This window comes from Vombatus ursinus, unplaced genomic scaffold (genome assembly GCF_900497805.2).
Source record: "Vombatus ursinus unplaced genomic scaffold, bare-nosed wombat genome assembly UNPS02014807.1, whole genome shotgun sequence".
In the NCBI taxonomy this organism is placed as follows: Eukaryota; Metazoa; Chordata; class Mammalia; order Diprotodontia; family Vombatidae; genus Vombatus; species Vombatus ursinus.
Window position 1 is genome coordinate 60883500 of NW_020954585.1, and position 21851 is coordinate 60905350.

The 21851-nt window shown below is 41.9% G+C and overlaps 1 protein-coding gene across 1 annotated transcript in view; it reads right to left on the reverse strand.

Moving 5' to 3' along the window:
• Nucleotides 1-21851, reverse strand: part of LOC114052188 (putative short-chain dehydrogenase/reductase family 42E member 2) — a 31541-nt gene that overhangs the window by 5439 nt on the left and 4251 nt on the right. Inside the window, exons 4-10 of the mRNA XM_027874665.1 lie at nucleotides 21352-21470; nucleotides 17270-17345; nucleotides 14170-14252; nucleotides 11144-11281; nucleotides 6307-6372; nucleotides 4330-4393; nucleotides 3151-3224 (exon numbers count right to left, since the gene is read on the reverse strand). Of these exons, the coding sequence (XP_027730466.1) occupies nucleotides 3151-3224; nucleotides 4330-4393; nucleotides 6307-6372; nucleotides 11144-11281; nucleotides 14170-14252; nucleotides 17270-17345; nucleotides 21352-21470 (620 nt within the window). The remainder of the gene's footprint in view (nucleotides 1-3150; nucleotides 3225-4329; nucleotides 4394-6306; nucleotides 6373-11143; nucleotides 11282-14169; nucleotides 14253-17269; nucleotides 17346-21351; nucleotides 21471-21851) is intronic.

The following is a 21851-nucleotide window of genomic DNA, read 5'->3' on the forward strand; positions in this document are numbered from 1 at the left end:
ATATATATATATATATATATATATATATATATATATATATATGTTAATTTGGAGGTTTGTGAACTACCACATTCACTATCTATGTGAAATTCCAGAAGGTGATTATTTTCTTAATTTCTAGTGATATATTTAAAGATAAAGAGAAGAATTCTTCTAGAATGTCAGGTAGACCAAGGTGAATGCATGCAGGTAATCCCCAATGCATAATCTTCTTGAGCACTTTCTGGCTGGTCATATCCTGCATTCTATCTCAATATCTCACATGTTGCATCCTGTTTGCTCCTATCTGTCTCATCATAGGGAACTCCCAGATGAGGAAACTCTTTTTACCAATTCAGGTCAGCATCTTTCCTGCAATTTTTAGTCTTAGGAAATTCTCTAGAGCAGTGAGAGTTTAAGTGACTTGTCCAAGATCACATAACTAGTATGTGTCAGAGGCAGGACTAGAATTCAGGTCTTCCTGGCTTTGAGGACAACTCTGTATCCACTATACTATACTGGTGGTCCAGTATCATCTCTCTTATTTAAGAATGTCACATTAATTCAGCCTCATGGTCTCTGAAAATTCCATGGGGACCCTAGAGTCTCAACCCCTTTCAGCATTAACAAAAGAGTCTTGGAGCTCCAGAGGTCCAAATCTGAAAAGGAAGGACCAAGTAGAGAAGAAAAATTTCACTGTCTTTCCTATACTTTCTATGTAAGGACAGCCATGGGCACAGTCATGTCTTAGATGTGTTCGTGGCAAATAAAAGAATGATTTCTAATGGCAACTTTTCTGACTCTGGATTCATTCATCCTCCTTGTATCCCAGTGATGGTCATGGTGGAGGCTATTTCCCCTTGCACAATCTAAGTTAGCTTCCCTACACATACTCTATGTCATCTTCTCTCTCCCTTTCTGTCCTCTCCCCCTCCCTCTCTCTCCCTTTCTCTCCTCTCCCCTTCATCACTCCACCCCCATCCCTCCACCCCCACAAGCTTGCTAGGGCCTGGCCTCAAGAATATGTTTCAGAACCTAGGTTACTCACAGACCGTTTAGGAGAGGTCTGTAAATATACTGCATTATATAATGCTTGGATGGAAGTGAGGATGGGTGCTATGTCATAGTTTGGTCAGCAGAGGGCACCCACACCCCAGAACAGCACATATCTTGGCTGAGGGTGTAAAGAATCATTGATTTAGACCTTGAAGAGACCTTAGCCCATCTAACCCAGCCTCATCATTTTTCAAACGAGGAAACTGAGGTCCACAGACCTCAGTAAAGAAACTTGCTCAAGGTCATTCACGTATTAAGTGGAAGAGCCAGGATTTGAACTTGGGTGGAATTAGCAGTTAATGGGTGTTCGTATCTGGTTGGATACTTATTAGATATGATGCAGTGGGGATTCTTTTTCCTTTCCAGGTATGGAGTGGACTGGATGCCAAATAACGTCTTTTCTAATTCCAAAATTTTGCGATTCCTTTGACATCAGATTCAGCACGGGAATGTTGAATAGTAAGAATTTTAAAAATTCCTCCCTGTTCTCCAGCTTTCCCCTGATGCCTTCCCCAACCCATCGAGGAATACCTCAGACAGTGACCTGCATACTCTGGGCACTCAATAGAAATTTGTTGAAAATTTATCTATTGGGCACCTTCTGTTTGCCCAGCATCATGCACAAGGGAAACATATTGAACTAGGTGGATGTCTGGGATCCTTTCGAGCTCTAAATCTGACCATAGGACACATTGCTGCTGACATGATTTTCCTTAAGTAGAGATCTGTGGAGCTCTGACCTCGTTCCTCTCCTATTCAGTTAACTCCAGTGGCCTCTAGAAAGACACATAAACTCCCCTCGTTAGCTTTTAAAAGATTTTTACCACCTGGCCTTAATCTATCTTTCCAAGCTTTTGGGACATTATTCCCCTACTCTGCAATCCAGCTTAATTGTTCTTTTCTCCATTCCTAACTCATCATGATATGGCACTCTATTTGCCATCTCTGTCTCTGCCTTTTCAAGCTATCTCCTATGCCTGGAATACACTCCTTCTTCTTGAATCTCTCCCTTTCTTAAAGGTGCAACTTAGGTACCATCTTCTGCTTGAAGCTTTTCCTGATCCTCTCCCCTCCCAACTGCTAGTTCTCTCTCTCCTTAACTACCTTGTATTAACTACTCTGTATTCTTGTATTTATTTTTCTGCTTCTACTGCATATACTTACATATGTATTTGTCATCATCTTCTCCCTTCCCCAGAATGTAAGATCCTTGTTAGTAGGGGTTGGTTTCATTCTTTGTTTTTATAACCCCAGCACCTAGATCATTGCCTGACACATAGTAGATACTTAGTAAATGCCTACTGATCAACTGAAGCATTAAGACCACAGTCCTTGAAATCAAGACAGTCATGTTCAAGCTGGGAAGGTAAGGCTGATTCATGGGAGATAATTAAGCAATCAGTACTAGAGTATAAGGGCACTAAATTGAGGGGTGCTATCAACTTAATAAGTGAGGCTGAAGCTTAAAGAATGGAGCAGTGTCTATGGACTGGTATGGTCTAGGAAGACTTCCTGGAGAAGGTGGGACTTCAGCTGAGCCTTGAAGGATTACATTATTGACATTTGGCCAAAATGAAGTGTAATGTGTGTAGTGTAATGGATGATTAGGATTTATATTGGAGGTCAGGAGGAAGGAGCAACATGAGCTAAGAGTGGACAGGCTTGGCGGGAGATAAGGTAGGACAGAGGGGGAGGCTGTGCTAAAGGACCAGCTAGTTTGTGAAATATTGCACCTGTTGTCAGACATTTTGCTGGATTGCCTTCTCTCTTTTTTAAATCTTTGTTGCCATGCATGGCTCATTAGGTAGAAGAGTGGGAAGGAATATATTCAGAAATGAACAAGAAGTAAAAACCAAAGACATCAATAAAAATAAAATGAGATTTAAAGAATAAGAGTAAGCAACCCACTCTAGGAACAATTAGGAGAGATGTTGTCCTAACTCTCCTTGGTGTAATCATGACCCTGAGCTGACACTGTCTCAGGCAATGCACCCAGGATGAGGGCCTTGGATACAAAGGGATGAGGAATAGAGGAGAGGGGAAAAGAGGGTCAAGAAGGGAAGGAAGGAGGGAAATCAGCAATCAGGGCCTTCAAGACAAGTTCAGGTTTGTTACCTCACTTCGGGTCAGCAGAGGTGGGAAATCACAAATGGGTTTCAGGGCCAGGTGGAAATATTCCATTCCTGTAGCTATGAGAAAGACATTAGGGGCAGGAGGTGATTAAATATCACAGCTAGGTATACTATGCTTTAAATAAATCCAATATTTGTAAAACATTAATTGAGGTGATGATTTACTTTGTAAAACATTCCTTCCTTTGTATAAAAAAATATGTCAGAGGGTCCCTTTAGATAGAGCACAATTAGGGTTAGTGTACCTAAAATATGAACTGATTTACATTCAACTGTTCAGGAACGTAGCTATTTTATTAGGTGATGCACACTCTAAATACATCTAGAAGGGTGACCGTAATCCCATCTAACCCTGATCTCTTTACATTTTTTTTGTTTCTGCTTAATAAAGTTGCCTGGTTTTCTGACTTGTAATAGTTCTGGGGAGTGATGGGGAGAGGGATAAGGAGACAGCGTGCTGGTGGAGAGGTGTGTAAATCTGAGACATGAAGAAGCTTCAGAAGTTGCCAGTTGCCTCCACAATCATCTGTTAAGAAGGTTGAAACTTCTGTTCAGAACTGTGGTTGGGTGCTTATACTGGCAGCACATGGACAAAATTAGAATGAAACAGAAAATTAGCTTGGCTCCTGATCAAAGACAGCACACAAATTTGTGGAGTGTCCCATATTTAAAAAACAAAAGAAACAAACAAAAAAAAACCTCCTCCCCACCGTTAAGGCAAAAAAAAAGCAGACCTCTGGTTGGAAATTTGGTCCTGAAGAAGAAATGAGAAAATGTACCCTTCTTTGCAGAGGTGGGAGGGGACTACAGGTGGGGAACACTGCATATAGCATCCAATTTCATGTGATGGTTAGTTTTGTTCCTTGGGCAGCTTGGATTTGGCCTATCGGGTAAGGCCGGGGAATGATACATTTGGAAATGAAAGTGATATTAAAGCAAGAGAGATCAGTAAGAACTAATTTTAAAAAAAGAACTGTAGTTGGAAATCTAAGAGAATGATAAAGCCCCATTCACAGCCTTAGGCATGAGGATTATTAAAAAAAAAGTCATTCTAAGGTTATATACTCTTGTAGATGGGTTCCCTTCATCCCTGCCATGGTAACCCACCTCTCCCTCTTCCTTTTTTCTCTTCATCCCCACACAGACCATCTTTGTTGTTTACCTGCCAGGTAAGCCAAGGAAGTAGGAATCTGTATCCATGGCCGGCTGTATCCCATCTTATCAAACTGTAGGGAAATGGGAAAAGGGCAGAGGGAACTCAGGGCCCTGCAAGGCCGAGGATCAGGAGGAAGTGGAGGGGTGGTGGCACTCAAAGCCCAGATCCCCTCCTTCCTTCCCCATGCTATGTAAAGGACATTTCCTGCATTTTTGGTTGAGCTGTGAACTGGTCCAACCATTGTGGAAAGCAATTTGGGACTTTGCCCAAAAAGTTACTAAGTTATGCATATCCTTTGAACCAGTGACACCGCTATTAAGTCTGTACTGCAAAAAGTTCAAAGAGAGGAAAAGGACATATAGATACAAAAATATTTGTAGCAGCAATTTTTGTGGTGGCAAAGAATTGGTAACTGAGGGGGTGTCTATTTGGGAACTGTTAAGCTGAACAAGTTAGGGTATATGAATGTGATGAAATATTATTGTGCTATAAGAAATAAGGAAGGGGACAGACTCAGAGACAACTGAACACTTGTATGAACTGGTGCAGAGTGAAGTGAGTAGAATCAGGAGAACGATTTATGTAATAATAGCAATACTGTAAAGACAAACAACTTTGAAAGACTTGAGAACTGTGATCAGCTAACCATGATTCTAGAGGACTCATGATGATGTAAACATGTTATCCACCTTCTGGCAGAGAAGTGATAAACTTGGAGCGAAGATTGAAACATACATGGAGGGAAAGGTGGGAAGGAGAGAAGGCAGATAAATTGAAAACAGAAAAGAAAATTTAATTTAAAAAATGCAGGACATGCCTCAGACCCTGGACTCCTGCTCCTAGTCTAAAGCCCTGTGGCCATCCCAATAGTCTTGATACTAAGGGATTGAGCACATGCTCTAGGCATTATTATTCTTGATCACTTGTTTTTCAGTAGTGTCTGACTCTTTGTGATTTCATTTTTGGGGTTTTCTTGGCAAAGACACTGGAGTGGTTTGCATTTCCTTCTCCAGCTCATTTTCCAGATGAGGAAACTGAGGCAGAGTTAAATGACTTGCTCAGGGTCACACAACTAGTAAGTGTCTGAGGCCATATTTGAACTCGAGTCCTCCTGACGTTAGGAGCAACATTCTATCCACTTCACCACCTAACTGCCCTGGTCTAGAAAGGGCGGATAGAAATTCATTTCTTTAAAATAATTAGAATCTTCCAGAGTTAGTTTCTCTGGTAAAAATGGGACATTTAAGTGATGAGATAGTATCATGATGAGTGTGAGATGTTAATATGTCTTAGGATCATGGATCTAGAACTGGAAAGGACCTTATAGCCTGCTGGTCCAATCCTCTCATTGTACTGTTGAGGTAATATCAGATGTGGGATTTGAACCCAGGTCCTTCCTCTACAGCCAATGCTGTTTCCATTGTACAGCACTGCCTCCCATAGATCACGATACTGCCCATGATGTGAAGTCTTTCCTTTTTGAAAATGTCATCATTGTGAAATGCTTTAATACTTTAGGGAACTTTTGTGGAGGTGTGGTAACATAGTTGGGAGAAAAATACCATTTTTAAAGTTGGGTGTGAACATCTGTTTTCCACATGGTTTCTGTTTTTGGTTTACAGTGGTATAGGACCGTTTAGAAAAATAGCAGATAAATTGGAGCTCAGGATTGGGAAGAGAAGAGGTGTGTGTCTGAATAAATCAAGAAAGCCATCTCCAGGCTCTTAATTTTACAGTAAAAAAGAAGATCATATTCAACTTCTGGGCCAACTCTTGTTGGGGAAATCCTATATGGATGCAGGAAGGAAAAAAGATTCTTGTGGGTTATGATTAAGCATTTTTCTTTGGCTCTTTAGGGGCAACCCCAGAACCACCTAGTGACACAGGTTGCCCTGATGTCCAATATAAGCCCTAGGGATGGGGGTTGGGAGGAATATATCATTTCCATACTCTGGGGTATCTGTGGGCATATATGGTACCTACCAGAGGGGACATCCATTCAAAGAGGTTGACGCTCTCTCCATCATTGATGTAATATGCTTGGCCACTCTGAGACAGAAGTAGAAGAGAGACCAGTCAGGGACACAATATGACGGCGGCCCCATTTTCAGTTCATGTCAGGTGGTTCAGACACCCAACTAGGCTTGTTCTAGCAGCATGTATTGAAAATGAATACTACTACTTCAAGCCAGGGTGATGAAAGATGCTTTTGTGAACTTTGTGGGAAAGTTACCACCTTAGTTCAAGCCGACATCATTTCTCTCCTGGTTTATGGCAGTGGCTTCCCTGTTGGTTTCCTTACTCCAGCCCATCCCCCACAAACTGCCAAAGTGGTTGTTTTTAAGAGAGTATGTGGCCATGTTACTCCTTTACTCAGTAAACTCCAGTGACTCCCTTTTCCCTCTTCTTCTTGTTCAGTTACGTCCAACCCTTTGTGACCCTGTGGACCATAGCATGCCAATATCGTCCATCAGGTTTTGTTGGCAACAATATTAGAGTGCTTTGCCATTTCCTTCTCTAGTGGATTAAGGCAAACAGAGGTTAAGTGACTTGTCCAGAGTCACACAACTAGTAAGTGTCTTAGGTCGGATTTGAACTCAGGTCTTCCTGATTCAGGTGTAGCACTCTATCTAACCCTATCCTCTCTAGGATAAAATGGAAACTCCTCTGGTTAGATTTTAAGGCCCTTCCTAATTTGATCCCAATCTCTTTTCAGCCTCAGTGCTTATTGTGCCCCCCAATCCCCCCCACACTATGCAATCCAACCAAACTGGTCATCTCTCTCTCGAACATGGAGTTCCATCTGGCATTCCTATGCTCTTGTACTGGACATTAGGGAATGCACTCCCTCCATACCTCTCCCTTATAGAATTTGAAGCTGAAGCACCATCTTCTGTATTTCCTGATTTCAGATCCCTGCCCTAACAGCAAGTGCCCTCACCTCTTCCCTTGTGTACCCTGTGTATACTTTGTATTTATTTTCTTTATTCTTATTCTTCTATATAAGGCTCCCTACAGGAAACCTTTCTTAACCCCTCTTAATTCTAGTGCCTTCCCTCCATTAATTATTTCCTTTTTATTCTGAATATAGCTTACTTTGTATGTATTTGTTTGCATGTTGTCTCTCCCATTAGATTGTAAGCTCCTTTAGGGCAGGGACTGTCTTTTGCCTCTTTTTGCATCACCAGTGCTTAGTAGGGTTCCTGGCATATAGTAGGTGCCTAATAAATGTTAATTGATGGATTGATTGTATATAAGGGGACAAAAGGGAAGGATTTTATTTTTCCTTCCCTCATAGTTGAAGTAATCCCAGAAAGCAAAGAATAAATAATTGATATAATGAGTTATTAATGTGTTATCAAGGTGCTCTCCTAGTGATCCCTGTACAAAGTATGTAACACTCTTAGGAGAAAATGGCCAAGCCTCTGAGGGTCATTAAAAGCCTGAGTTTTGAGCTCTGCAGGCGGTACTTATCAAGACAAAGAAATAGAGGGGGAACCTGATCCCTGAAAAGGAAATTACTCTTTGGAGGAAGGAGGATATTTCTTCCCTTCCTCGCCCAGCCCAGCCACATCACTTTGGAGCTACTTAGGGAGCAAAGATTCATCCTCCAGACAAACACAGATTCAGAGAGGCGGTTACTTGAGGGAGGAAGTAGTTTCTAGGAGTTTGACCTCTGGCAGCAGAGAAGGAAGCTGGTTGTAGACCCAAGGCCCAACAATTGAATGTCATGTTTTGGAGGGAAGCAGACCCTGGGACCCCAGCTGAGCAACCAGCCCAGCAGAGATTCTGTGCCAAGGGCAGAACTATGTGAGGCATCCTTGTGGAGAGAAAGGTCATCAGGGCCTGTGGAACCAGAATGCTGAGGTGCTTAGGCCATGTGTTCCCTCTTATCTGTTGTACTCAAGTTTGTGCCCACTCTTTTCATATATGCTGTGTATATTTGTGGGAAGTATGCTCCAGGTTTATGGGAGTAATGTCTTTTAGCTACTGTTTTTACTATGCCTTCCAAGTAAATGCCTTTGTGAAGAGTTGTCTCAAATGGAATGACTTGATGGGGTTCATGAGCTATCATTTTAGGAGTCAGTATCTATAGGGTACTCCTTAAAACTCAAGGTGGTAGCTGCCCTGTGAGAAGTAGCCTAGGAGGGGTACAACAGGCACGGTGACTGAGAATTAGCAAACGCTAATTAGGAAGTCAAGCAAAGAGTATGAATGTAAATTGGGAAAGTTGCTCAGAAGGAGTGTTACATGCATAGACATATGTTATATATAATATTTAATTATATCTAGATTTGTATCTATTCTAAATGTATATTCATATCCCTATCCATATCTATACCTATACCTAGATCTATATCCCTATTTATATCTGTCTCTACATCTACATTTATGTATATGTATATATACACATATCCATACCTACAACTTTATCTATATCATCTATCTTTCTATCTACACTTGTCTCCTCTTTTAGAATGTAAACTCCTTGAGAGAAGAATTTTTCATTGTTTGTATCTCCAGTGCTTAGCCCAGTGCCTGGAACATAGTAGGTACTTAATAAATGTTCATTGATTGATTGGCTGCTTGAATAGGTTGAATTGCTCTGCTTTTCTGAGTGATATGGAACAATTTTTTAGTGTGTGATACTTTTTATTTTTCTCCCTGCTTTGGGTGGAGAAGATATTAAAGGCTCAGGGTCATAGCTTTTATATTCAGTAAAATTCAGCACTCAAGGTTATATAACCTATGAGTAAGTCTGAGCTCACTATACCCTCTCTGTGGCCCAATTCTGTTGGTATATTGCTATAGTTTAAATTAGTGTAATTGCACTAAAAATTGGGAGACCTGGATTCTAGTCCTGGTTCACCATTAACCGGCTTTATGATCTTGGGTAAGCGATTTTACTTTGTTGGGTCTTAGTTTCTTTATCTGTAAAATGGGTATAGTGATGGGTGTTGAATCACTTTTCAGTTATGTCTGACTCTGTGACCCCATTTGGGGTTTTCCTGGCATAGATACTAGAATGGTTTGCCATTTCTTTCTCCACCTTATTTTATAGATGAAGAACTGAGGCAGACAGAGTTAAATGACTTGCCAGGGTCACATAGCTAGTAAATGTTTGAGGCCACATTTGAACTCAGAAAGAGGAGTCTTCCTGCCTCAAGGCCCAGTACTGTATTCAGTGTGCCACTTAGGTGCCCTGCCCCACTGATAAGATGAGAGCTCATCATATTTAGCTGGCTCCAGACACCCCCATTCCTGTCTCACCTACCCATGCTTCACCCCTGCCTTTTTTCTGCAACACTCCTCAGCCCCTTCCACTCTTGATGTGGAAACAAGTGGTTACATCAACCTTCCCATTGTTTTAGGAAATGTCTATTAGCTGCCTTATGGTTCCACTCAAAATTCCTCTGACTTCCCAGCCCTAGCTACCACTGTATTCTATGTATTAGCTCTTTCTATTAGAATATAAGATCCTTGAGGACAGGGAATTTCTTTGCTTTTGTATTTGTGTGCATTTAGCACATTGCTTGGCACACAGTAAGTACTTAATAAATGCTTTCTTATTCATTTGGGGGTGGGGGACAGTTAGACTAGGTGATTTCTAAGGCTCCTGCCAGCTCTGATATTTTGTCTTTGTGTAAATGACCTTTACCTAGTGAAGCTGCTCAAAGATCACCTGTGACCTCCTAATCCTTCTCTCCATTCCTTCAATGTACAACCGAAGCCAATCAATGAATTAAGAAGTATTTATTAAGCACTTACTATGTGCTAGGCAATGTGCTAGGAACTAGGGATACAAGTAGAAATAATAAAATTATTCTATATCTTTTTTTATAATAAAAATATTTGTGATGTTATTTATGTCATTTTATGGGCTTTCAATGTTTTGCCTAATGAGTCACTTGAATAATATTCTGAAGTTATTGAGGAAACATGTTGTATTTCTATTAAATGCCTTAAGCAGCCATAATATCCCACTGGTTCTTTGGACAAACCTTCCCTTTCAATCAAACAAATTTATTAACTATTTTTTGAACAAGCTTTCTACTTAAGGAGCTTAAATTCTGATAGGAAGGGGAAGGAAAGGGAATAAACATTTATTAAATGTCTAATATGTACTTTACAAATATTATTTCATTCTCACAACAACCTAGCGAAGTGCTATTATTATCCTTCTTTTACAGATTTGTTGTTGTTCAGTCGTTTCTGATTCTTTGTGACCCCATTTGGGTTTTTCTTGGCAAAGGTACTGGAGTAGTTTTCTTGGCAAAGGTACTGGAAATGGTTTGCCATTTCCTTCTCCAGCTCATTTTACAGATGAGGAAATAGGGTTAAGTGACTTGCCCACGGTCGCACAGCTAGCAAATATCTGAGGTCAGATTTGTACTCGGGAAGATGAGTCTTCCAACTCTTGGCTCGGGACTCTATCCACTATGCCACCTAGCTACCCTATTTTACAGATAGGTCATATACAAAAATATTTACAACATAAATGTAAATTTAAATAAATGCATACATATGTATATATGTGTGTATACACACACACACACACACACAAAGTAGTCAAATACAAGGTACTATGAGAGAGAAGACACTAATACTTGGTAGAACAGGAAAGATTTCCTGCAGAAATGGTGTCTGAGCTACATCTTAAAGGAAGGAACTCTATGAAGCAAAGGTAAGGAAGGAGTGCCATTTCCTTCAGGAATCTTGGCCTGACAAGACCTTCCCTCCCCTCAGCTGATAGGGGTTTCTCCTTCCTCAGGTAGACAGCCAGTCAGCGACTTGACAGAGGAAGGGGTCCAGAACTTACCGCGATGTAGCTTTTGTTTGCAGTGAGTGCCTCCGCAGCCAGAAGATGCGCCTGGACCAGGTTCTGCACGTGGACCCAGTTCATACGTGTCCTGGGATCGCCAAATTTGAAGGTGAACAGTCTCTTCCTGATGCTACCCTGAAAGTGAGAGAGGGAAAGCACAAATTTGACCTCTGGAATGTTTGGGCAACTTAGAATAAGAGAGTCAGGGGACCCTCAGGTCTGTTAACCACAACATCACAAGTCCATGAGACACTGCATTGCAACTAGATTTATTACATGAGAAATGACCTTGCAGTTAGAACCCTAAGCAAGCACAGAGTTCACAATCCGAACAGAAGTTTGCATATTTATGAGATTACAACAAAGGAATGAGGAAGACATAGAAGCCTCTTCCTAAATAGGAGTGGCAGGGGAGGAGAAATCATGAATAATTAAGATGGCAAAAGAAGCATTCTTTTCCCTTGGGAACTGCTGGACTGTGGAGATAGGATGGTCTGCTTATCTACAAGGGTCCCAGATGCACAAGCAATTTCTCAATCTAGTGCTGACTGACTGGCACCTGTCTCGGCTCTCAGGGACATGCAGGGGGTCCAGTTTGGGATGCATACAACAAAGTATGTCACTGGCAGGGTAGGGCGCTTCATCCTTGACATGTTCAGGGCCTCCTGCATACTCTGGGTCCAGTGTTTTTGGCACCTCAAAAAGACAAGGTCAGAAGACCCCTTAACAGGTCTTACTGAAGGATTCCTCCCTGCCTTCCCCCAACAAGACATTTTTACTGGCTGTCCCTCATACCTGGAACTCCCTCTCTCATCTCTTCTACCTTCTGGCTTCCTTCAAGATTCAGCTAAAATTCCCGTCTTCTTCAAGAAGCCCTTCTCAGTCCTTCCTATTGTTAATCCCTTCCCTCTGGGATTATCTCCAATTTATCCTATGAATATCTTGTTTGTATATAGTTGTTTGCATGTTGTCCCCTCCATTAGATTGTGAGCTTTTTGAGGGCAGGGGTGGTTTTTGCCTTTTTTTTTTTATTTTGATTTTTTTCTCCACTGACCTTAGCACAGTGCCTGGCACATGGTAGGGTACTTCGTAAGTGCTTGGTGTTGCTTCCACTGTCTTCAATCTCTGTTTACTCCCATGCTGCTAAATATAGTTAGAGGAAGTCACCCATCTGATCTGATTCTATTTACTAAAAATTTATGTTATCTATTCAAAGCTGGACCTCTTACTCTTTTTTTTTTCTTCTTATTTATTTTTTTTTAATTTATTTGGATTTATCAACAATCACTTCGATATGCTTTTGAGTTTAAAATTTTTCTCCCCTTCCCTCCCTACCACGTTCCTCAAGATGGCGCATAATCTGATATAGGCTATACATATACATTCCTGTTAAACATATTTTCACATTAGTGATGTTGTAAGTAAGAATTAGAACCAATACGAGGAACCACCAGAAAGAAGAAACAAAACACAACAGAAGAAAAAAATAGCAAATAGTATGCTTTGATCTGCATTCAAACTCCATAGTTCTTTCTTTGGATGTGGATAGCATTTTCCGTCATAAGGCCTCTGGAGATGTCTTAGATCCTTGTATTGCGAGAAGGGTTACGTTTATCAATATTAGTCATCGCACAACATGGCTATTACTGTGTACAACGTTCTCCTGGTTCTGCTCACTTCACTCAGCATCAATCCATACAAATCTTTCCAGGTTTTTCTGAAGTCTGCCTGCTCATCATTTCTTACAGCACAATAGTATTCCATTACATTCATATACCACAATTTGTTCAGCCATTTCCCAATTGATTGGGCCTCTTATTCTTAATTCTTTTATTCTTCAGTCCTTTAATTTAGCCTTTAATCTTTCTATTCTCCCCTAGTCTTCATCAGTGACTGTTCCAAAATATCTCCTCTTTCCTTTTGCCTTTCTTTGTATCCCAGTAACAGATACCACCTCCTCCACAAAACCTTCCCTGACTCTCCCACTCCCCCAGCTGATAATGATCCATCCCTCCTCCAATTTCTCATAGCACTTTGTGCTTGTCTAATTTTCTTTCTATCATAGTTACCCATGTACTCCTTTCTCCCATTAAATTTGAACTCTAGTAGCTACCTATTAGTGCCGGTAGGTGGCACCATAATGCACAGAGTGCTGAGCCTGGAGTCAGGAAGAGTCATCTTACTGAGTTCAAATCCTGCCTCAGACACTTACTAGCTGTGTGACCCTGGGTAAGTCACTTAATCGTGTTTGCCTCAGTTCTTCATCTGTAAAATGAGCTGCAGAAGGAAATGGCAAACCATTCTAGTATCTTTGCCAAGAAACCCCAAATGGGGTCACAAAGAGTTGGACAACGACTGAACAACAAGAACAAAGCTCCCTATTATCTGTAGGATCAAATATGCCAAAAGTCCTTTGGTATTTAAAGCCATTTGTAACCTGACCCCTTCCTAACTTTCTAGCCTTTTTGTCATTTTTTTGTACTCCATGCAATCTGTGATCTAGCCATATGCTAACCTAGTTATAGTTCTTGTAATATAACACTCAGTTTACCATCTCTGTGCCTTTGAACTGGCTGTCTGCCATGACTACAATGGTCTGACCCTTTTACCTCCTTTTAGATTCTCTGGCTTCCTTCAAGATTCAGTTCAAATCCTGTTATCTGCAGGATTTCTGCATTTCCTGATATCAAGAACTGTCTTTTGCCTTTCTTTGTATCCTCAGTGCCTGGCACCCAGTAGGCACTTAATAATTGCTTATTGACTAATTCTTCTCTCTTTCAGATTATCTTCATTTATTCTTGCATGTATCTTGCATACGATTTACATATCATCTCCCCTGTTATAATGTGAGCTCCTGAAAGGCAGGGACTGGTATTTTTTTTTTTTTTGGCCTTTCTTTGAGTCTCCAATGCTGTGTACATAATAGGTGCTTAATGTTTGTGGATTTTATTGATTTGAACAAGACTCTTGATACTGAGTTTGCCTTCTGACTCCATTGTAGCTACTAGGACAGGAGTACCTACCGCCACTCGGGGAAGGTGCCTCTGTTCTTCTGGTCCATAGATGCCTGGGGGACGAAGGACACACGTTCGAAGGGTACCTCCTCCTACAATACAGAGAAGAGGGCATTCAGGTGGCCCACAGAATGAGAGAATGACTATTCAAGACCACATTCCATCTTGGGAAAGGACTAATCAAAACATCCCATTTAAAGATTTGCTCATTGACCAAGCTCATTATATCCAGGGTAACTGTGCTTAGCCCTCCGTGGAAATGGACACATAAAAGGGCACTTTTTTGGTCTGCACAGAATAGCGTGTCAGGGAGTATGGATGGTTCTACCCTGCTCCTCTGTTTGATCCTGTGGGGACTGGGAAGGTAGTCATACCAGTCGCCATTGTTCTTGGAGTGGAAAATGTTTACAGAGGAGGTCCAAAGTCATGGGCTTCACTTTTGTGTAGCTTCATTATAGCTCATAGCCACAGGTAGTACCCACCCCCACCCCCAACCAGCTTTCTTGCAGATGGATGCTATTTGTCACAAGAGAGTGCAAATTAATCCTCACAACGAAAGACATAACTCTTTGTACGTCTTTGGTGAGTCTGGTGATGAGTTAGCAGTGTTGTCTTCCCTCAGAAGGGACTAGATTCTTCTTAAATATTGTTTTACTTATAGAATAACCATAGAAGGGAAAGTACTAGAAAACATAATGAAAATCACTGTGGTTCTACACCTAATATCCTCCCCCCCACCACACACTGGCTGAATCCACCTATGTGAATCATAGAAGAATTGAATTTTGAAGCTGGAAGGGACCCTAGAGGTCATGTAGTCCAATCCTAGTCCTCACCACTCCCCTTCCTATTTTGAAGACAAGGTCACACGGTGAGTTAATGATCAGGCCAGGGATAGAACTGTGAGAAATAATTCGTTTGGACCCCTACTCTATTCCAATCAATATTAATCAGTTTGCTATGATTCCATAGGAGTAATGATTATAAATTCTATGTTTTAGGCCCCAGAGTTGTGAGCTGCAGATTGTAAGTTTGCTTGCTTCATCATAGGAAGCTAACTAGAGGCCCTGCACCCTTGTTTTTCCTTGTTATGGTGACCCAGCCCATTGTGGCGGAGGTGACCCAATTACATGGAAAGTCCCCCAACTTATTTTTGTACCTCTGGACCATTCTTTCTTGTCCATGAGCAGGTGCTTCACCCAACAAGAGGTCCTCTGGTTGACAAACTATTTCCAGCTGATGCATCATTTTTTGACCCGCAAAGCAAGATCTATCAACCAACGGGATTCTGTACTTTGTATAGCCTCTTTAGAATGTTCAGGTATCAAATCTGATATCAAACCTTATAAAAATAAGGCCCTGGAAGAAGGGGGCATCTCAGATCATTAGGAAGATCTGAGGTCCACTTCATTACAGGGGACCATGTACCCTTTAATAAAGAACCACTGGCTCAGAGCTCTGCCTCAGTCTCTTTTATTGTAGGTTGGACAATTTTAACCCCCTTAGAACCTAGCTTTCTTGGAGATGACCACCTAGAAAGTGACCCAAGTGACCTCCTAAAAGTTCCTGTCCTTGGAGGACAGGTAGTCACAAGGCATCAAGGAAGATTTCCTGAAGCCCCAGGTGTCAAATGGGTCAGGTAGGGCCAATAGATGCTACTCCTTCTGGGAAAGGCCAGGGGTAGAAACTATCCTGGGTGACCCCTAGGGGCTGCATCCCTGGTTAGTGATTAGGTAAGGAGTATTCTTTCTGTAAATGGCTCAGGTCTAATTTTAAACTCTAGGTCACCTGGGCACAGGGATTAGGTTGCAGTTTATATTCATTGTTGGGGAGCATGCTGCCCAGGTAAGCAGACAGCTTAGTAGGGTATACATGACTCTCCTTAATATGGAAAACTCAGGGGATGCTCTGATAAATAATTCTAAGCAGGAGGATCAGGTGTCTGCTGCAGAAGCTGCTGGGCTGAAGAGGGAGATATGAGCCAGAAGCCACATTTGCTTGGGCAGGAGAGTAACCCTGCAAGAGCAAAACTAGATTTAAAAAATGAAATCAGTAACTGAGAGTGGAGGGATACCCTGGGGTCAGGAAAAAAGCCAGCACTCCTACATTGTTTCATTGGGAAGTGAAGTTGGAATTGCCTCAATCTTTTATCACCTCTGAAATTTTTACTCCTCTTTCACTGGAATTGTGGTTTGGGGGAGGGGAAGATGCAGTCAACTGCCTGCTACATTGCACACACACACACACACACACACACGCGCGCGCGCGCGCGCGCACCCCAATGGCAATAGCGTCACATCCAATATTTTGGCTGATATTCTTTTGGAGGATGCGGGTGAAATCCAGGATTTATAATTTAGAGCCAAAAATGAGTCTCAACACTATAATGTAGTTCTGAGCACTCCCATTTAGGAAGGATGTTTATATACTGCAGAGTATCCAGAGGGCAAAGTGGATGGTGAAGGTCTTTGAGCCCTGTCTGCATGAGGATCATTTGAAAAGTATGGGAGTGTGAAGTCTAGAGAAGAGAAAGCTCAGAAGGGATGGCAGCTGTCATGTGGATGGGGGATAAGCTTGTTTTGTTTGGTCCTAGAGGGCAGAACGCAAATCAGGGGGTAGAAACTACAATGAGGCAAGTTTAGGCTTGAAATAAGGAAAAACTTTTTAACAAACATGTTCAGAAGTGGAATGGGCCTCCTCCTGAGTTAGCAGGAGTCATTAAGCAAAACCTGGATGGTCATGCACTGGTGTCGGTGTTGTGGTAGGACCAGATGAACTCAGGGCTGCCTTCCAACACTGAAATTCCTTTTTTTTTTTTTGTAGGCAATGGGGTTAAGTGACTTGCCCAAGGTCACACAACTAGTAAGTGTCGAGTGTCTGAGGCTGGATTTGAACTCAGGTCCTCCTGACTCTGGGGCCAGTGCTCTATCCACTGCGCCACTTAGTTGCCCCTTGCGCCACCTCGCTGCCCCCAAACTCTGAAACTCTGTGATCAGTTTAAAACAAACTGAGAACATTTCTGGGGCAGCAAAGTTCACTCCCTGTGTCTTCTGGTGATTTCCTCTTTCTGTCTCCACATAGGCACAAATGTGCCTTGTCCACATCATACCAGGGAGTGGGGTTCCATTGGATGTGAGGATCAGCTGGTCTGCGATGGCTTTGGTCCGTGAATAGTGGTCAATGTGCTGAAGCAGGGAGAAAAGAACCACAGGGGAGGTCAGTAACCAGGGCTGCCTTCTTCCATCATTATCTTCACCTGTAACTATATCTACTACTCACATGCTAGGAGTGTTCTTGGGGAGTCTGTGGTAAAGAGGCAGCTGCAGCTTGGGATATGAGATGAAACCTCCTTGGGATGTGATTGAATCTTCTACTTCCTTTCCCATACTTTGTTCTTATTTTCAAACATACTATTTGGGGCACCCCTTCTGTATGAACTGTTTGAAGGTTTTTGCCCACCTTCCCTATCTGTCTAGGCTATGCTGGGAAGCTGTCCTGTACAGAATCAGGGGGATAGATAAATTGATCCTTTAAATCCTTAATGATTCACATTATATTATATCATATAATTATATAATATATATTACATATAGAACTATTATGTTATATAATTATATAAATAATGCTTTACAGTTTATAAAGTTATTTTAGCTTTTGCCTCACTTCCCAATCTGACCAGGCTGCTTTAGGTGCTATTCCATGTCAAGTTAAGGAAATAGAAGAAATTCTCCTTTCCTAATAGTTTACTTTTCTATAGCATTTTATAGTTTACAATGTGCTTTCTTTATAGCAATATTATGAGGTAGCTAGTACAAGTAATATTAGCCCTATTTAACAGATGAAGAAACTGAGGATCAGAGATTAGGCTATACCTTACCTCCAAGTCTAATATGCCACTTAATTCAATTAAAAAATATATAAAAACTATAAGCAAGGCACTGTGAGTAGAAAGACAAAAACAAAGCTGTCCCTTCCCTCTGGGAGATTTCATTCTACTGAAAAGATGCAACACTAGAAAGCACTAACATCTAAGGGGATCAGGGAAGCCTTCCAGAAGACATGGTACCTGAGCTGAGTCTTAAAAGAAGAAAAGGATTCTGAGAGGCAGAGATGAAGAGGGAATGCATTCCAGTCATAGGGGGCATTTTGTGCATGGAAGCAGGAGATGAAATCTAAGTTCAAGGCCATTTTGACTGGAACAAAGTGCATTAAAGGGAGTGATGAGACTGTGGAATAGTAAACTGGAGCCAGATTACAAAGGGCCTTAAATGCCAGGCTGAGGAATTTGTATTTTATACCAGAGACACCAAATAATCACTGAAAATTCCTTGAGTAGTGGAGTGACATGGTCACACCTGTATTTTAAGAAGGTTATTTTGGCAGTTTTGTGGAAGATGGATTAGAAAGAAATGAGACTAGAAGCAAAAAGACAAATTAGGAGGCTAATTTAGGCAAAAGGTAAAGAGGGCCTGAGCTAGAGTAGTGGTCGTTTGTGTGAAGAGAAGGGGAAGTATTTGAGAGGTGCTATAAAGATAGAATTAATAGGACTTGGCAGCTGAGATTGCATATGGGGGTGAGGGAGGGAAGATTTGAGGAGAAGAGAGAAAAAGAGAGGAGAAAGAAGACAGGAAAGGAGGAGAAGAGAAAGAGAACATTCCATTATAGGTTCGTAGTTAAGTATAAGTGTAGTTCACTCATATCTGGAGACAAAACTCAGTATTTATGTTATGTATAGACAGCAAATAAACAAGGTTTAGAGACAGCAGGAACTCTTGAGGGTGAGAGATGTCAGTTTGCCAGGCAGTGGTGAGGTAGAGGAGGAGGATGAAGTACAGAGGGGATAAATTTGACAGCTCCCCATACAGGTAGGTCATTCCTTAAGTGGGTCAGGGAACCAGACAAGCTCTAACTGATCATGATTATGTACAATTTGGGGTAGCAGTGCCCTTCCCTTGCAATTGGCTGGTAGGGGGCCTAGTGAGAACCTGATCCACACTCTGGAAGTTCCTGGACTTCCACTGCCCATGATCCTTCAGTCCCTTTTTCCAGTTGGGAAAACTGGAAACAGTCCCTTTTTCCAGTTCCCATCAGCTTCCTTGCTGATAAGGGGCTACAAACCATATTTAATGTGAGACTCCAGAGTTATAGTTCAGTTATTGGTCAGGGACCAGGATAGCAGCAGTAACCTGGATCTACTTCTCTTTGAGTTTCACTGAACATAACTTCTGAATTAAGAGCAAGTTTCTCATTTGCTGTTAGAGTGAGGAGGGTGTATGACTCATACAGTTCGAGACCCTATAATCCCTTACAGAGATGGATCCTATACCATGGTACTGTCTTCATCAGCTGGTTAAGTGAATATTTATAAAGCACCAACAACATGCCAGGAACTGTCCTAGGTACTGGGGGTACAAAGAAATCAATCAGTCAATCAACATTTATTAAACACTATGTGCCAAGCACTGTGTTAAGGGATACAAAAAGAGACAAAAGATACCCTAACCTCAAGGAGCTTACAATCTAATGGGGGAGACAACATGCAGATTATATATATACATCTATATACATATACACAAAGCAAGCTATATGCAGGATAAATAGAAAATAATTAATAGAGGGAAGGCACTAGAATTAAGAGAGGTTGGGAAAGGCTTCTAGTTAAATGTGGGATTTTAGTTGAGACTGAAGGAATCCAGAGATGTCAGTAATCAGAGTGGAGGAGGAATATTGTTCCAGACAAAGGAGGACAGCCAGAGAAAATGCAGAGATTCAGTGTCTTGTTTGTGGAACAGCCAGGAAGACAGTGTCACCAGAATGAAGAGTATGTGCAGGGAATAAGGTGTACAAAAACTGACAAGGTAGGAGGGGACTAGGTTATGAAGGGCTTTGTATGCCAAGGAGAGCATTTTGTATTTGTTCCTGGAGGCAATAGGAAGCCAGAGTTTATTGAGCAGGGGGTCGACATGGTCAGACCTGTGCTTTAGGAAAATCACATTAGTGGCTGAATGGAGGATGGACTAGAGCGGGGAGAGACCAGAGGCAGGCAGACTCATCAGTAGGCTATTGCAGTGATCCAGGCATGATGAGATGAGAGCACTAGAGGGGTAGAAGAGGTGGCAGTGTCAGAGGACAGAAGGAGCATGTTCAAGAGATGTCCGCAGAGGTGAAACCAACAGGTTTTGGCAACAGCTTGGCTGTGGGGAGAGGGGTGAAAGATGCATGAGAGATAGTGAGACTCCAGAAAGAAACAAAATAGCACGTAAGGTGGCTGGGGTAGAGACTAACAGAAGAGACAACATGTATACACACACACATATATAATATATTTGCATACATGTAAAACATTTGTAACCATATACAAAACATATAAAGCAGAGACAAGATAACCTTGGAGGGGAAGATGCTGGAAGTTGATGGGGGTGGGGGTGTTGGAAAGTGGTAGTGTGGAGCAGGAATAGGAAAAAGGTGCTATTTGAGCTGAGGTTGGAAGGAAACAAGGGACAGAACTGAGTGGGGAGAGTATTACAGGCAGAGGAAACAGCCAGTACAGAGACATAGAGATGGGTAGTGGTGTGTGACAGCAAATAGGCCAGTATGGTTGACAGCAGAGTACAGGGAAGGGAATAATATATAAGAGAGTTTGAAAAGCAGGATGGTGCTAGGTTGTGAAGAGCTTTAAATGCCTACTAGAGGAGTTTATATTTTGATTTGAGAAGTAAAAGGGAACCACTGGAATTTATTCGGTTAGGGGTGAGGTGGGAGGGGGTGACATAGACATGCTTTTTAGGAAAACTTTTTAAGACTGTCTCATAATTGTTGTTGTTGTTCAGTCATTTCTGATTCTTTGTGATGACCCCTTTTGGGGTTTTCTTGGCAAAGATCCTAGAGTGGTTGCTATTTCCTTCTCCAGCTCATTTTACAGATGAAGAAACTGAGGCAAACAGGGTTAAATGACTTGTCTAAGGTCACACAGCTAGTAAGTATCTGAGGCCAGATTTGAACTCAGGCCTTGCTAACTCCAGGCCTGGTGCTCTATGCACTGTACCACCTAGCTGGCCCTAATTATTCAGCTTCAAACAGTGAGACAGAGGTAAGAGAGTAGGTAAGGGAAAGAAGTTTGCATCATTTCAAATAGGATGGTGGCTTTACCCCTTCTCTAGCCCAGTCCTCTAATACCAAGGAACTTGGTACCTTCTCAAGCGGGAAATATGGCACGGAGTCTTCATCGCCCTGCTCGATGGGCTTTCCCCCAAATACAACATTGACAGTGCTGGTGTAGACGAGCCTTGGAATTTGCCGTTTGATGCAGACTGTCCACACAAACATATACATACAAAATCCAAGTGTAAATACATATGCAAAAACAGATATACACATATGAACACACACACACACACACACACACACACACACACACACAGAGGACCTGGTGTGAGTGAGGAGATGGCTGGGGAGGTATCCAGAAGGGAAATAACAACCAGGAACATTCCTTTAAGAAGAGACCACCTCTCCTTACTATTAACACCTAACTCTTTTGGACACAGCCAGAATCGTGAGTCTCCTCAGTCACAAGAGGATGGCTTGAGCACTAATAAAACTGGGGTCCTCTGAGCAACGGTCCCTGTGCTCTGATGGCAAGGTGTACCTGAGGGCACACCTTGTCCCTACTAAGACAGGAATGGTAGATGAAG